This window comes from Agelaius tricolor, unplaced genomic scaffold, assembly GCF_023055355.1.
Source record: "Agelaius tricolor isolate 1412-34295 unplaced genomic scaffold, bAgeTri1.0.p SCAF_10, whole genome shotgun sequence".
NCBI lineage: Eukaryota > Metazoa > Chordata > Aves > Passeriformes > Icteridae > Agelaius > Agelaius tricolor.
In genome coordinates, this window is record NW_027269270.1 from 19,291,365 (window position 1) to 19,309,837 (window position 18,473).

Here is an 18,473-nt window from a genome sequence, read left to right on the forward strand (position 1 = left end):
ACTGCCATGTTCCAATTTCTACTGATAACATCTTAAAACCATATCTTTGAAATAATATTTTCACTGATATTTCAGAGGAGCAACTCTACACATATAAGATGGTGGGGGAAAAGTAATTAAATTAACAGTTCTTAAATTATGTTTCATAAAGTCACATGTGGAACATCACAGTAATTCTGACAACCTTAACGTGACTTAAGCTTATGTGACTGAGCTTAAAGATGTCACTCTGCAGAAAGCTGTCCATCTTTAAAATGCCACCTCACTATCATCAATAAAATGACTCAGCAAAAGGATATTTTTGTGGGTTGACTCACCCCACAAAATCTCTGTGAGTCAGTACCATGGAGAAAGGGAGACAGGAAGCTCCCACTCTTTTACTGGGTGTTTTTCTGAGGACACCAGACACACTGGTTTCTCTTTGATCAAGGATGCAATCAAGAAACTGAAGACCACAGATTAAATGTGAGATTCAAAATAGGAGGTTTTGTGCTTATGCCCAAAACTGGCATTGCCAGCCTGACCCACTAGTACTCTCCCCCCTGGAGACACCAAAACTCTAAATGCCACCCTGAAACATCTTACCTGAGATCTATCCTTGCACACACCCAGACTTCCCCCAGGCTGAGTAGAGAGCTACCTACCCCATCCATGCCACACTGCACAACTACTAACATCCTTCTGTGAGAGACAACCTCACACAGCCAGGCCCCTCTCAAATGCAGCTACATCTGCTCTTTGAGGGAGGCACTGCTGAAGGAAGCAGTAACAGAGAGTTGCTGTGTAATGTTGGTATTCCAATGAAATCATCAATATGGCCAACATGTATCAGATAACACAAAGTTCATACAGAGAGAGAAAAAAAGAAAAAAAAATATGAAGTAATCAATGGTAAGCATTTAGAAAAATCAAGTTCCTGCACAGATGGAGATAGCTCTCTCTAGACCTGAGGCAGGGAATTTGCAGATGTAGCATGTTGATCTTAGTATTTCTTTTGGGCTAGTTCATGTGTGGATCTGTGTGGCAAAAACAGGAACCTCCATGTCCCACTACAAGAAGCTAACAAAATCAGCCATTTCCAGTCTCAGGAAAGGGATATCACATACACAACAGAAACTAATTTTCATTATAACTATGACTTAGGGGCTCACACAACTCAATACAAGAGTTTAAGTACAGTAGAAACCAAAGCTTGGGACACACTACACAAACAGAAATGCAACTGACTCATTAGACCAGTATCTAAACAGTTCTCATAATTTCTCACTTTCTTCTACATGGTCAAGTTAGGTGGTTTCTGCAGTGGATATCAGTAAATATGTATCCAACCTCTGACACTCCAGAATACTTTTGTTTAGCTGAAGATGTGGCTAGGCAACTACATGAGGATTGTAATGCAAATGTAGAAGCCTTTATAAGTACTAAATCAGCAGTCCTGCTTGCAGTTGCATATTTGAAAGCTTAAAAGACTTATCTAAAGTCACACATGCATATGCACAGGACTTGACCACAGATCACCAAAAACCAGCAAACCCCTTCCACCATCATCTGTTTCTGGACACTGCTGTGAGAGAAAACAATATTTCTTTTTTTAAAATAAATGACAATATTCTACTCTCTTGTCTCTTTGCATCCCTGCTCAAATCAATACGTTTACACATTGGAATTACATTTCGGTACTCTCAGAAGAAAGTGACAACATAAAGTACAGAAAAATCATCCCTCACCTTCTAGATCTTCCTTTTCAAAATGTGTCTTGAGAATGGAGCGAGTTCCACCTCTGTCCACAACAGCCTCTTCATCATTTCTCTACAAAACAGAAAAAAAGACAGATAAGCTACTTTTCATTTGGAAACTATTGGCAAGATTGTACAGTACTATAAAACAAAGATGTTTTTAATATTTCAACTTTTTCAACTCAAGAACAAAAAGGGGTGTAAGAATTTAATTTTACTTATTAAATCTATTTCTTTTGCATCAGTTTTTACTGAGGTATGATTACAGCTAACTTTGACATGCAAAACTTCTGGTAAAACCTGAAAGATGATGAGCAAACACTGGTTACTGGAAACCAAGAAAAACATGAGCCAATAGGACAATGAAAGAGGTGAGAGAAGAAAAGTCTGATCAAGGTAGCTTTATTCTCATGCACCTTAAGGAAGGGGTTGCACGTGTATTTTTTTCTTTAGATCAGGATCTTGTGCTACATGCACAATTCCCTAACTATTTCTACTAAGATTCCTTATAATTCAGCAAAGCTAGACAATAACACTCAGTGACAATATGGTAAGAAATAAAACTAACACCATGAAATCAACTGACTTCACTTACTGGTGAATTGCAAAGTCTTTGTTTTGCTTTACAAACACCAAGCTGAATTTAGAATGAAGCAGGCAGCATATACTAATAGCAGAAAACAGAAAAGCTATTCTTCCTCAGGAACATATATTTCATGTTTAATTTTAACCTATATTCATACATGCATTTAAACTGTACTCTCTACTGCACTGTAAACGTAGTACGTGATTAATAAGTGTATTGTAGTCAGGCCAGGTAAGAATCAGTGAAAGAAATCAGTGATTTTGTCATTTCTGACATGAAGAAAAAAAACCCAACTCATTTGCCTGAACAGAAAAATATTTTGGGGGTTCAGCAACAAGACACTAGATGCTGTGCTAAAATGAGTATCTGGTTCACTACGAGTTTGACATCACTTGTGAAAAAGCCAGCTACTAAATACAGTCTGTATTTCACAACATGAAATATTAATTTCCATTAAATTATTATGAAAAACGATGCATTATACAAAAGTAACAATTAATATATTTACTTGTCATTACTAGAGGGGTTTCAGCAAGTGATATTAGAACTAGAACTACTTGATTTCTATACATAAAATTGGTATCTTAATGCAAGTCTGAAGCAAGGGGATTTAAATACCAGTGTTGCATGATAAATACACATCTATTTATATAATGCAATGGAATATAATGAGAAATGAAAGTCTTTGAGCACCTCTCCTTAAATATCAGATGCCCCAGGCAAAAAGATTCACTTATATAGCTGGATGTGGTACATTCTGGATGTGAGTTTTTGTTTCATGCTCCTTTCTTTTTTAAAAATAGCTGTCATGCTGTAGCTATCTTACATAGAAAAATCCTACAAATGTGTCAGCACCAAGCATCTGGGCTGTTAAAGAAAGAAAGACCAAGTGTTAAAATGTCTTTATTAGAGCTTTCCCATAGATAAAAGTACATTACTAAAATATGACAATAAGAAATGGTCTTCTATTGAAACTGTTTTGTCTTTTAATAATTTAGAATTAGATAATAACCCATTAAGATGTACCAGGAAAGTATAACTTTGCACAAACCATTTGATCATTTTACTGAAATGAATCCATTATTTTAAAGCAGTTAGACATAATAATGCCATGCCTCTGGGTGAATGATTAGGCAGGATGTCAAAGTCCAAGTATTAGAGCCATATCATAAATAATGCTATTCTAGCATAAGACATTCACATCAGAAAGGAAGCAATGTTAGGGAGAATTTACAGTGGGGAAAATAATAAATTGCTGGGCAGTTTAAAGCCTTTACTGATTATCTAAGTAAATTAAATACAAATTAATTCATTAATATTTATCAAAATATGCTCATACACTTTGACTTCTCCTTTCCCATGTGTTCAATTTTCAGCTTCTGGCAGACTTTTACTTCTCTGCCTCCTCTTCCTGTAATGTCACAGCAAGTCTCAGCCTTGCCTCATTCTCAGAAGTGGGTTTATTCCATTAATATTACAGAAAAAAACAGCTTAATTGGGAGTGCTGTGTTGTTAGCAATTCACTTGTCAAACTCTGAGCAAAGTCCAATTAAACAGGCCTGGCACTGAACATGCTGACTTCCCAGGGAGCAGCACAAGAGCCACCTCACATTTACCAGTACAAGAGTTGTACTGCATTTGCTCTAGAAGTAATTTCTGACTCCTGAACTGCCCCCTTGGAAGAGGGGAGAGGTGAGACAAAGGTTCACTTGCAGTTTCGTGCTTAAACTCATTGGGCAGTGAGGTCTATTGCAATACAAATAAAAACAGATCCCACTCCACTTTCCTCTGGATTAATAGAGACTGGAAACCTAATTTCAATTAGTAAGACTTTTTAATTAGAATTTCAGGAAAACTACAAACTTATTATTTTTAAGTGTTGCAATAAATGAGTTTGAAACTGAAGGTATAGGCAAGACTAACCATAATATAGTCATGGAAGAAAGAATTCATGCCAACCAAACTCCAGACTAGTATCCTCAAAGCCATGAATCTTGGGCCAATCTGCATCTTGGCCCATCAATTTTAGAAGGCTCAGAATAAGGCAGGAAAACTAAAACCTCTTCATTGCCGTGCCACATTCATCTCAAAATTCTACCACTTCTTCCTTCTACACCATTTGAAGATGGTGAAGGTACAAAATTTTACATAGGGCACAAATCTGCAAGGACTGAGTAGTGAAACCACACAGACATACAGCAGCAGTCTGCAAACAAATGTGTGGACACACTGACCATGTGCAAGTCCTTGGAACTGTCCATTACTGCAATGAGTTGCTTGCTGAGTCCAGTGAACACTGTGGTCTACTGCTTAAAGCATGGAAGAGGGATCCAGGAAGTCCCCGAGCGCTAATCCTGGATCTGCCACTGACTCGCTGTGTGGCCTTGGAAAAGTCACTTAATCTCTGTGCCTCAGCTTCCCCATCTGTAAAATAGGGATAATAATACTTACTCATCTACCTTCCTCACTGGGCTGCTCTGTGCCAAAATAAATTTTCACACAGCATTTCAGAGCTGTAAGGCACTACAGAAGTGCCAAGTCATTCAATTTAAGAAATTTTACCCATGTGAATAGATAATGATAGGAAATAAGAAACTGACAAAAAAAAACATTAAGGCATAAACTTTCTCTTTTTTTACATCAAGCCAATGTATATTAATACCTTGCAATAATTTTACATTGCACAACTCCAACAAAAATATATAAGAATAAATGTAGGGTTTTTTTTCTGACAGCCTAATTTAAGAGCAATGCTGGAGAAGCCAGTGGAATTATATTTCAGTAAAGATATAATCAGAGTGTATTAAAATTTTAATAAAAAATATAACATTTTTTCACTCTCATTTTCATAATATTTGTTAATATCTTATGGTTTTACATACTCATCATACAATAGTTAATCTAAAATTTATTTCCCTACAGTAATAAAATACCAGCAAACACACAGTAGAAGAAATAATGTATCTGATATAAAATAGCAAGAAAAAACCAAAGCTTTTTACATGGAAACCACAAGATCCTTAGAGGCTAGGGCCCAGCAACCCTACTCAGTCCATAATTTTTTTCATGTCTTACATTTTCCAAATGAATGCTGGAATGACCTTCAACATGCAGCAGCAGCATATTTCACAGAAAATGTCTATTTAATGAAAGTCTTATAAAAACTTTCATTAAAGTATTTTTGTCTCTACATACTAGAAGTTCAAACACAGTGGCAAGTAGAGATAAGCAGACAATAGAGTCATCTTCTGCATGTTTTACATTGCTACCACATTGCACTGAAAATACGCATTTGAAGTTGAACAAAATAAAAGGAAATAAACCACCTTCAAAGACATTACTTTTTGGCAAGTAATCACAAAGGAAGAAGGTCACCATGAGTCTTGGAGTATGGATTTTCAACCCTTAGATAAACAACCTGCTTATCAGAGGATAAAGTTGTTGCCAGGAATTTTAAGTGTATTGGTTAGAAGGAATAAAAAGGCCCATGACTCAGTAACGAAAACCAACTGCCTTAAGTGCCCTTTCCACCTATGTATGAATAAAGCTCAGCATCCAGGATATTCCAATATAAAAATGACCTTCTGGAAAACTTCCCAAAGTGACCCTCTTTAGCTATGATACAGCCCTAACTACAATTCATAACAGGTTGCAAAGAGGTTGGTCCTCAATTTGCCACCTTCCAAAACTGTGCACTGCCCTTCCACACCTCAGAACAACTTAGTGGATGAAAAAATACACTTTGAGAAAAAATGAGAAGCATCATTTTATGACAGCTGTTTTTGTGCCTTTTTACTTACTGTCTATGCTTTCATCACATTGTAGATGACTGGGTGGAGAGAAAAAGGAAATTAACTACTTTCAAATGTGGATCTGTACAAAGGCACATGACAAACCTCTTTAAATATGTATGTGCTAACGTAGACACACACTCTTGTAGAACTTCAGTACATTTCCAGATGATGGAATTAGGACATATTCCACATCTTTTGGATGACAACAAGGTAGGCTGAAGTCCAGATGACAATCTTTGAAGTTATCTATATAGGTATTATATGTATTTACTTCAAGAGGAAAATCAATATATTCTCTTAAAAGAACAATTGCATACATCATAAAAACAACTTGGATACTGAGCAAACATTTACTAAAGATCATCTGTGTTGATCACTACAGCAAATGAAATATTAGCATAACAATAAATATACATTAAGAAACAGGAAAATAGGACAGCAAGGAAGTATTAAATACTTGCAAAGAGTGTGTCTCACTTCTTTCCCTTGGTAGGTTCAGTGATCCACCAGTATGACATCTGTACCTAATATATTTTGAGTAGACAAATCAAAATGGATAGCAGAGAGATTTTTATTTTACATGGAAAACTACAAAAAATTTTGATCCTTCTTTTTATCTATTTTTTTTCATACTTCGCTACTTTTATTTTCTGTCCTGGTTATTTGTTCAGTGTTTTCAATAAACTGGAAGATTGTTTCCCTTTGAAATACAATGCAAATACCAACTACAAAGAGTATTAATATTCTACTTTTTTTTCACAGTTTTTAAGACTCTCAGTCAAATCCTGTCCCTTTTAAATTACATTCTTAATATACTCACAGAATAAATCATATCAACATAACCTAAAGAACCTTCTTTCCAGCATCTTTCTTTCTGTGAAATATATAACAAAGCAGAAGCCATTTTGATTTTTCAGACACTAGAAATTAGGCATATGACACACCTGCTGACTCATAAGGAAAATAATCATGGTATTAATTGCTTCTCCATATAAGCCCCTTATTGATGATTAGACAACCTACATAATTCTGAAATGCCATCTGAAACTCAGGAACGCCTGTCAGCATAAACCATGAAATACTGCCTTCCCATAAACAATAGAAAGCTGTAATGTTGTGCTGGTTTTGGCTGGGGTAGAGTTAAATTTCTGCACAGCAGCTGGTAGGGGGCTGTGTTTTGGATTGTGCTGAGCACAGGTTGATAATCCAGAGATGTTTTGTTATTGCTGAGCAGGGCTTGCTCTGAGCCAGGGCCCTTTCTGCTCCTTGTACGGCCACACTGGAGAGGGGCTGGGGGTGCCTGGGAGACACAGCTGGGACAGGGGACCCCAGCTGACCAAAGGGACATTCCAGACCACGTGACATCATGCTCAGCATAGAACGGGGGGGTAAAAGAGGAAAGGGGGAGGACATCTGGAGTGCTGGCGTTTGTCTTCCCAAGTCACCATGACCTGTGATGGGGCCCTGCTCTCCTGGAGATGGCTGAACACCTGCCTGCCCACGGGAAGCAGGGAATGAATTCCTTGTTTTCTTTTGCTTGTCTGGGTGGCTTTTGCTTTTGCTATTAAACTGTATCTCCATGAGTTCTCTCACTTTTACCCCTCTGGTTTTCTCCCTCATCTCACTGGTGTGGGAGTGAACAAGCAGCTGCGTGGGGCTTGGTTGCTGGCTGGGGTTTAACCATTACAAACATACAATTTCATTTATTTTATATTATCAATAACTGCACATGCTTAAAAGATGGAACCCTAACATGTTCATTTCAGTTTATACCTATTATCATACAGTTAGTGGTATAAACCTTGTGTATTTACATTTCCAGTGGCCTGTAATGAAATACTAAATATTTCTGCAGACACCACACACACAATTATCATCTCAGTTCCAACATTACTGTTTTGTGTTATATTCATTTTACAGAATCATTACACAGTATTTGTATTTTTAAGGTCATTTTCGTTGAGTTCAGCTTAACATTTCATAAAGATGGCATTACTAAAGATATGGAAAACGAAGTTACTTGAACTCAAGAGCTACCAAGTGCATATTGGAAATATTTTGCAAAGACAATTAGCCTAAATGGCTAAAAAGCTGTTGCACACAGATGCCTGCCTCCCTGTTGCAGGAGGAAAATCACTGGTGACTGCCATGTTCAATCTTGTCCTTTAAAATGTCCTTGAGCAAACAGGCTCACACAAAACAGATTTAATGCACAATGTGTATGCCCACAATTTAGGTGCTATAATTCTTTTCTCTTTCTGAAGGCAAGCACACAGGGTTTAAAAAAAACAACCTTTTTTAATATTATCACGTTTAATTGCTTATATTATATATAACCATATATAGCAATCTTCTGAGGTGGAAAATACAGTGAATTTTATCTTTCAGATGAAATATAATTGCTTTTCCATTCCACTAGCTACATTATATCATCCTTTTCCTCTCTATCTACCTATCAAAGAAGACCCATCAAAACACATTTATAATGCAACAAGGTCTGTTCTATAAGGTCTGAAGGATCATTTTTTTAAGTGTCCCTTTAATGGCACTGCTTTTCTGGCAGCTTTCTGTAATAATCACTACTGGTTAACATAAAGCACAGCTTTCCTTTTAGTAAGCTCTTCTCCACATAGTTCAGGCTATGCAACAAAGTAAGAAGCAATTAGTTTTCATCCCAGATTTGCATCTTCCCCAGGGCTGCATGTCATATGCATAAAAGCATCCTTCTCTGTCTTCTTTTTTTCCTCTTTTCTATTTTTATAGCAAAACCCAAGATAATGTTTAGCATGACTCAATAATGAAATGTCATGTTCTGCAATGCTGCTAAAAATTGCACTAATCAGCACTGGCTTCAAAGAACTGATTTGATACTGGCCTGAGACTGAACACATATTTAATGTTATAATGCAATTTCTGTAACATATAAGCTTAGAGAATCATTTCAGACATTAACTCTAAGCACAAAGTATTGCTATAAATAAAACAAAACACAAGCAGAAAATAAACCAAAGCAGTTTTACACAGAATTAAATCTCGGTAATACTTGTAATTCCTGTGTTCATCTGCATTAAAGCATCCTGTACTTGTTATATACCATTATGAACAATAGAGCAGCTATAAACTGACACATAAATATTTCCTTCATATTTGATATGGAATCTTCTTTTTTTAGAAAAGCCATTTTAGATAGAAACAATACATTCCTTCCATTTGCAAGGCAAACATGATACACTCTTTTATCTATTCTCCATAGACCTATCCAATTGAAGACAATATTTCTATTTGAAAAGATTAAACAAAAAATCGAGGCAAAATAGGAACTTAGCTTGTTGCAATGGCCAGGTGCCCCACTTTGTCTGCCTAACACAGTGGGGTGAGGGAGTGGGGACAATTGCAACAGAACATGGACAAAAAAACTTCCCCACTTAAAACACTTGATAAACCTGTTAGAGCAGTGGGTATAATAATAGAATAATGAACTGCTAAATCCTTTCTGGCTTCTGGTAATTGTTTTAAAGCACGCACAATTAATTGCAGCTGCTTACCATGCTTTGTATGTCTTGGAATAAATCTATCAGGACTGCCCAAGTGATGCAAACACCTTAAAAAACCCAAACAAGGCACTTGGGTTACTGTGTTTCCTTGAATATTTTCAGTCATGTTCAGAGTCTCAAAACTTCTTCCTTTCCTTCCACCCTATCACTTCTGCCAGATCTGCAAGCTAATCTTTATTCAACTGCTAGTTTCAGCCAGATGTCTGAATAAATAAAAGACAGTACTCCTTGCTGCTATGTAGATGTAAAAGTAGGGTAACACCTTTATGACTGAGATTTTATTCCTTTTACTTCGTATTTTTTACTACACTGTGAAATACTTAGAAGTTCTAGAGAGGAGAACAGCATAGATGGTTGTTTTGTCCTCTGTGGTTATTGTTTCAATTTCTTGCATCATTCTGATGCGGTGCCATTAGCTGAAATCCTCTTTTCTCACTCCATAGCAATGGCTACATCAACTACTACTGAGAAGTCTAACAGCAAGAAGATGGATGTGAAGACTTTATCCAAAGCCTAAATGAGATTTAATTTTAGGTTGTCTGGCCTCTCTCTTGTCCCAGTGACAGGTGAGGACAGACCCAGCATAACAGCCCTATTTAGGTGTAGTTAGAAGCTGGACATGCAGACTTTATCCCACTATGCAATAGGATTTTAGTTGCCTGGCAGCAAAGGGGAAAGAAAACATGTCATTGCTAGTTTCTTAATCAGCAGTAAGATGTATTTGATTTTAAGTTGGATACACTTCCCAGCTTAAGGGGTCTCCTTTCAGGCTCAGAAATTATGACATGTTTTCAGATTTCTTCACCTCAAAATAGGGTCAGGGAGAGGAATCATAGAAGGCAGTCTTCTTGAAGCAGCTACTCATGTGGAAATAGCAAGTGCAAAGAAGAAAAAGGGTCATGACCAACTTTTCAGAACCCATTTTGGCAACAACTACAACACAGGAGACAGGAGTTTTTGTCTTCCTTTACAGCCAGCCACAAAAATTATGTTGTTTGGCAACTGCATCTTTTAGATGCAAATATATGCCAACCACATTTCAAAACCACCTTTTTTGATATTATAAGCCAGCAAGATCAATAATAAACTAAATCACTCTCTCAGAAACACCAATATAATGTTCAGCAATTCTTCTGTTTCTCAAACCACTTTCAATTGTATTTGACAAACACTTCCTTCCAACACAATACAAATACAATTAATATGAAGGCAGCAGGAAGGTTTCTCATGCTGACCTCCCACAGAAGTATGCCAACACTAGTGATATTGTTTCCCTTCTAGCAGTGGAGGTAGCCTGGCTGAACCAAATCTAACTGAAGTGTTAAAAATAGTGTGGCCATTTTGTCATTCATTTTCAGGAAAAAATTAACATCCAATACTATAAAATTTCCTGTTACAAGCCCAAAGATCAAATCAGATTCCTTGTTATTCTTCAGAGCTGACTTCTATATGAGCTATTTGTGCTCCAGAAGAGAAAAGAAGATTGTGTTTGGTTTGTTTGGCTTTTTTTAAACTGAAATCGGTAAACAGTTTCCTTGAATAAAACTGACAGATCTTCCTAATCAAATTGAACTGTAGGGTTTAGTCTAAAGATTTCCCAAGCCATCTATATTTTCAGGGAGTAACTTCAGCAGAAAATCTAGAACTGATGACCCAGTGTTTCTGCTCTCCAAAGATTTAGGTTGATCTATATGATTTTGTTCTCATGAGTAAATTTTTTATCAAGGCAACTGTAATTTATGTGACTGAAAAGCACAAATTTGTACCACTGAGAATTGTTCTGCTGCATGCAAATGAACAGCTACCACCATGGAAATGAAGAGACCTTTTGCACTGTTAATACAGTCAGAGCACAAGGAGAAACTTTTCATCTCATAGTTAGACAATGATATTATGATTATCTTTGCTCTCCCTCTTTAGCTGTCGCAGATCATCAGTAAGCCATGGTGACCAGGAAGGGTAATCCTAGAGAAAAGAGTTAGGAGCCACTTGTTCACAAGAAGATAAAAAATAATTAAATCCTCCAAGCCACTTACAATACTATCAGCTATCCGAAAGCTCAGGTGGTCTTTTCTTAATTCACACAGGCATTAAGAAAAGCAGGAAACAGTACAGAAGTAGTGAGGACAGGGAAGGGAGAGGCAGAAAAGAAATAAGTGAGCTAATGAAATTGATAATGTATTCTGAGAAATAACAGGACAAATTAACAGATTTCAAATGCCAAGTCACTTGTGCATCCTTTCTCCCCTGGCAATGAAACACTGCACTGTAAGGAAAATTTTTATACTGAAGACTCATTCAAAATATATTGGGAAAATGATCATGACAGTGGATTAGATAAGAAGGGATTTATATAGCTTACAACTTTAGACAGCACAACATAAATAGTCAGGAATTTGAAACGTGCTGCCAAAGAATCAAAGATAAATATGAATTAAAGTAGTAGTTGAACTGGTCTTCCTGCCTCTCAGATATAAGAATTAAACTTGTACACATTGCCCACCTGTTGTAATCTGTAAGCTTTAAAATCATCACTTCCATGTGATGGACAACAACATCTGGTTGTCCTACACTAGTCTAGACACTTGAAAATAAAAACAAGCTAAAAGTTAAAAACACCTTATATAACTTCAACAGTGTGCTCCATATTGAAATTATAGAATGTAACTTTTGGAAAGGAAAAGGGACAAGTATTACTATAGAGTAGAAAGTAGGTATGAACATGGCAGTACATCTTCTGTCAGTGCTTCTACATGAAAATGTTTTATTTTTAGAAAAGACTATTATTTTAATTTTAAATTTTCTCATAATGCTACTTAATTGACAGACTCCTCTGCAAATGTAGAGAACAGCAAGGAAGGACACAACAATGTCCATCAGACAGAGCTTTGAAGGGTACTTATCTAAATGACCCCAGTGGTCAGTACTTTAGGAAAACAGCAGAAATTACTAGATATAAAGTCTTACTGGCACATCACAGGTAATGAAATTTTTGAGTTACATATCATTGCTTCTATCTCAGTGTACTGCTCTAAAGTGAAAACAGTTACAAGCACGTTGACAAAAAATAATATCCAACACATATCCTTCATACCCTTCCTTGTCAAGATAACACCTTCTCCTATTATTAAAGCATGGACTCTTTTGTGGTGAACACAAAAAGAAAATTCTTCTCATTTAAACATGCCACAAGCTATTTGGATCAATCTTTGATTTATTACAAGTTGTACCAGGCTTATCATATAATCATTGAGGTTGTAGAGGACCTTCAACCTCATCAAGTCCAACTTTGACCTAATACCGCCATAGGCACTTAACTACACACAAAGCTCTTGAACACTCACTCATTTTTAGAACACTTCCAAGAACAGTGACTCCACTACTTCTCTGTGGAGTCTGTTTCAGTGTTAAACATTCTTTCAGACTTAGTGTAACAGGCACTTCCTCTTCAAGCCCAATCCTAATGTAGGTATTAAAAATTAATAATAACCTGCTGATCTATATTTACTCATACAAGCATTCTTCCTCAGACCTGCAAGTTCTTCCTATTTTTACTTTGACTAGCATTGTTATTTAATAAGTATGTATATGAATATGTGGAGAAATAAAAACAATGTTTATGGGCTCCATTGATATACATGCTGCAAATACAGGCATGATGTGCTTGTCAAAAAATTACTTAATTTATAAATCAATAATCATATCACTTAAAGGAGGTCTAACAGCTTACAGGAATACAAACAACAAATAGCCATGAGTTAAGGGTACTTAGCAACCTAAGTGTAATAAGATGAACACAACTAGCACATCTGCCAAGTCACTAACAGGTGACTATTCACTTTATATAGACTGCAGAAAGAGTTTTGATGAGGATCTTCAAAGATTGGGTGCTGTAAAAGAAAGTTCACTAATGACTATAACATGAATAGCAATTGGGAAATCAAAATTGATACTATACTGCCAGTAGAGCTAACACAAGATTTAACCTCGTGGTAAAATCTCTCTCTTGGAAGGGAAAGGACAAGCCAGTTAAAAAGCTGTTAAAAGAAAGACAAGAGGATGTATTGTATTTGTATTTGAGTAGATGAGTAAATAGACCTTAAATAGCAAGTGATGTAGGCAGAGTGATAAGCAAAGATGATATTAACACCAGTAATCAAGTGAAGGAAAGCTGTAAGTATTAACGTCAGCCAGACAGATGAGATCATAACAGTCACAGTGCTGAGGTGAGCCAGACCTCAATCTGATTTATGGCTACATGACCAAACAGGAACTGTCAGATTTCAGAGCCACATAGAGCAAAAAGAGGACATCAGGAAAGAAAAGGAAAGAAAATTCAAGATTATTTCTGACATGATTACATTCAGGTGATCACTGAAGACCAAGCAAATTTTCTGCACTAAGCAGGGTTTAACTAGACTGGGGGAAAACTATTAAAAAAAAAAAAAAAAAAAGCAGTGGTGCCTTCATAAAGGTTATGCTCATGGCTAAATTATCTGAAGTAAGGTGTGGAGGAGGATGCAAAGCTGAGGATGAATTCCTGAGAGATCTAAACATACACCTACATAAAGAAAGAGAAGGGGGAGAGGAAGACCCACCCAATAAAAAACTGAGTCTGTAAAGAGAAACAATCAACAAGGACAAAATGACAAATGTCTAAGAACAACAAAATTTAGTGAAGACTATAACATAGCATCACAGAGAGATGACAGATGGAGTGGAGGAGAATAAAGGATTAGACTGGAATTCCTCCAGGAAGAAGTCAAGTGGAACATTAGTGACATAAATTTCAGTGCAAAAGACAGAAACCAGAAGTAAGCAGTTCTAGAAAGGCATTAGAAGTCGAGAAGTTAAGACAAGTGTACAAAGCATATGAATAGGGAGAGTAGGGAGTGGGAGCAGATGAAGAAGGTCAAGGGTTAGGACATAAATCTGGTGAATTGAAACTTCTGGAGTAGAGGGTTGGCTTGTGCTGAGTTCTTTTTTTTAATATGAAGAGACTCAGACATACTTCTTGTGAAAGGGAAGGAATACAAAGAGAGAAGCAAAAATTTTTAAAAAGTCAGAATATGGAAAGGAACCAGAAAAAGTTAATTAGAACAGGTTCAAAGACTACACAACAAAAAATTCTGTTTCAGGAAACAAAAAAAAAGCTTGAATTTTTAGTTTGTTAGTTTTAAGAAATTCACATGGAAAGATGGGGTAATAGATGAACTAAATGGAGGGCTGTATGACTAATAAAAAATACAGAATAGGCAAAACTGCAAGCAAAAATATTCATAACAGATGACAGAAATCCCAGAGATTAAGAAATACGGAAAGTCAGCAGAATCAAAAGATTTTCACCAGAGATAGTCAGCAGTATCTTTGAGGCATTGCAGATGGCATTAGGAACTGAGAAAATGGATACTGGGAGTCAGCCAGGACCATGAATGTTAGAAGGGTTTGGAACTGTATGAGAAGAACAAAAAATAGTGCCTAAAGGGAACTGATAAGCTGATAGAAGAAAGTAAAGATTTCCTCAATAAAGGAAATCGAGATCATCAAGATCAATAAAACAGAAGTTTTACGAAGTCTCATTCCAAGAGAGAGAGAATAAAAATCTTTTTAAAGTTCCAGTAGTCACCACAGAAAAGGAACTTGGATAACACAGTGCAGAGAGAAGACCAACTCAAGCATGAGGCTGATTTGGCACATGGTATATAGCTCAAATGAAAAACAGTACCAGGGCAGCTACAGAGCTGGATGGCTATCCATATGGAGACTGAAAGGTGAGAAATTATGAATGGAAGAAAGTTGGAAGTCAAAGTCAGAGAGAGATGGGAACAGGTATAGTTGTATGCATATACACCATAAAAATATTAGAAAGACAGGCAGAAGGAAATCCTATTGCTATATAAATAAATTAGAAATAGGAGAAGGAAGAATTCAGAACAGCACAGAAGTACCTAATTCTTTGACCCAAATTCAAAGCAGATAATGTTTTAGGTAACAATCTCCACAAAAAGGCCAAGAGATGAGGCAGTGTTAATAAATAAGGGAAAAAATCTCTGTGGGCTGGAGGGAACGGCAGGAGGTAGAAAGAAAACATCTAGATTCTTGGAGATCAGTAACATTCTAGAAGCATCAAGAAAATAAAAACAATACCAAATAATAGAGGAGATAAAGAGTTTTGCACTCAAAGAAACAAGGGAGTTACAGGAATTTCACAAGCTGAACAAGAGGCAGATGTAATTTAAGGGAGGAAGGGAAGGACATTACACCAAAGTGTAATCCAGACATAGGTTGATATAAGATCATGAAAAGCATCAGAAAACACAGAGATAAATTGGCACCAACAAAGTAATCAAAAATCTCAAGAGAAAGGAAACAGCACCATACTAATTGTTGCTCTTTCACATACCCTGAAACTTCTGTTATCTGAAGCTGTTACACATATACTCTCTGACATACATTACTTGTTTTAACAAACAACATGGTGATTTCAAACGCTAGTAGATAAGGATGCTTTGCTGTGACATAGTTATACTAGGAAAGATTTAATCCCCTGAAGCTTATACAGCATGCCAAGTCCATATAAGCAGTACTGGTCAAAGCATTTTATACTTGTACACTCTGTAACAACACTAAAAGTTCATGCCAATGTACACTAATAAATCTTTTGTAATGTGGAAGTGGACTAATCTGAGTCGTATTCTCACTGGAATTTTAATCACATTTATGGATCATTTGCCAGAATTGTATAGCAATTGGGAGTAAATAGCATCGCTGGTTCTTATGCATCCTTGGACATACAGATGTCTGGGTTGTTGCAGAGGAATGTTGAAGGTTTTCTTAAGGAGCTTGCTCTGTTATTTTAAGCATATTTCTTCTTTCCAAGCTGAACACCACAGCTTGTGTGATACATAACTTTACCAATGATTACTTTCAAGTAGACTTTTGAAGGCAAAGGACTGTAAACAGTATAAGGCCAGCTAATGTACTTTAAACCAGACATATCCCAGAAAGTTGCACAGGACTTTTGGTCCCCAAATAAGGGTGTAATCAGATCTGCTAAATAGCAACCACAGATTTCAGCTAACACATAAAATAGGAGTTGACTCATCTAAAAAGAAAAAAAAAAAAGGAAAAAAAGTTAATTGAAAACTATTCCTCTGCTGTGACTCTGATATGCTATTATAGTCACAAGTATGCACACTTGAAAAACAAAGAGGCACCCACACTTAGAAATGGAAATACGGAATCATTTTATTTTCTTTGAAAAATTAATTCTATAGGATAATTTCATCTGCTGATATAAAGATGCCAGAATACAAGACTCCAGGAAGTAGGTTTGTAACCCATCAGGATTACAAATCCATTTACAAGTGGTAGAATTCTCAGTGGATGAAAACATAACACACAAAGACATTATTCTTCAAAAGGTGTATGAAATCCTACATTAGCTTGCACCTTGCACAACTCCTGTGTAGTCAATGGGAACTAGATGAGAGTCCAGATAAAAATTATCTTGAAATACAGCATTGCCATGGACTGCAACAGCACACTTTAAACTGTGCATATCACAAGAGCTTTGCTCTGCTTAGAATGAGCATATTTTAAACTGCCACAGTGCAGAGAAAAATTCTGTGAGAGACGAGAAGAAACAACAGGAACCCAGAAGAACAGAAGGATGTCTTCCTTGAATCTTTGTCTATCCTTCAAACAAAGAAGGCCCAAAGCTTTTATAAGAACACTAAAGACTGAAATGGCTTCTCCCTGTACATTCTATATTTAAACTGAAGTATTTTTTTGTAGAGGAATAAAAGAAGATAACCAAAAAAGGCAAATGTCCCCACTTCTCCTTTTAGCAGTGGATTTGACTTGCAAGGCCACTCTGGAAGCTTGATCATCCAACCTCACAAGCACTGCAACATCAAGCTTAGCTTAACTATCACTCTATCTATGCCCATTTACTATTTATCTGCTAAAAAGAGTACTGGGGGGAGAGGAGGGGAGTAGCAAGAGAGTACTAATTAATTACTAAGTAATAGATGAGAAATTCTCCTTTTCAACAGCAAAGGATCAAGTCAATAAATCTTGTGCATAGTTCTATTAATAGATACTGCTATGATTTCCTTGACATTTTTATTTATGATTATTCTCATTCTTGTTGATTTTCCATCATCCTGAATCACAAAAGTAATGCTTATGGCAAATTATGACAAAATATTAGCAAAGATGTGATGGCGTTTTTAATCTGTCAATGAGAAAAAATGAAATTCTATGTAATATTATTACCTTGTATTTGATGTGTCTTGTATTAAACACTTTCTGAATGTTCCTACTTGCTCAGTTTCCTTCTTACTCTTATGCTGGTTTATATTTCTAGCCAGCCTAGAAGCAGTATCAAATTTGCGTATCCTTCCAACAGAATACATTTTAGTCAACAAAAGGCTGCTTATAATCCCAAATTCTACAGGTGAAACACACATATAACATCTTATATGAAATCTCCCTTCATACCTTTGAACTGGAAACCTGCTGTTCTCTGAGAAGCATGGTGGTGTTCCCCTGTGCTCTGCTAGATCAGTGTATGTGCCTGTCCCAAATGGCAGACTGCAAACCAAGAGAGGAAGATATTTGGTGATGAACGTGCTGGGAAGGCAGGAACATCCATTATGGGAACAGCATTGGCTCCAAGGCTTAACCAATTTACTTTGCAGGATCCCTGCTGCCCAGCTCTGTAAGGAAGAAGCTGCCAAAAGTGTCCAAAGCAAAAGAGCCTAAATCTTGTTTACTATGACTTAAATAAACAGAATAA

General features: G+C 36.5%; 1 protein-coding gene across 9 annotated transcripts in view; it reads right to left on the minus strand.

The window, feature by feature from the left end:
• SLC4A10 (solute carrier family 4 member 10) overlaps positions 1–18,473 on the minus strand; it is a 146,771-nt gene that overhangs the window by 88,044 nt on the left and 40,254 nt on the right. For 7 of the 9 annotated variants that reach the window (XM_071435040.1, XM_071435039.1, XM_071435038.1 and 4 more), the window contains exon 2: positions 1,728–1,809. In XM_071435040.1, the coding sequence (XP_071291141.1) occupies positions 1,728–1,809 (82 nt within the window). Of the gene's footprint in view, positions 1–1,727; positions 1,810–4,556; positions 4,747–18,473 lie in introns of all 9 variants that reach the window. The other 2 variants (XM_071435042.1, XM_071435041.1) reach the window with 1 other exon arrangement.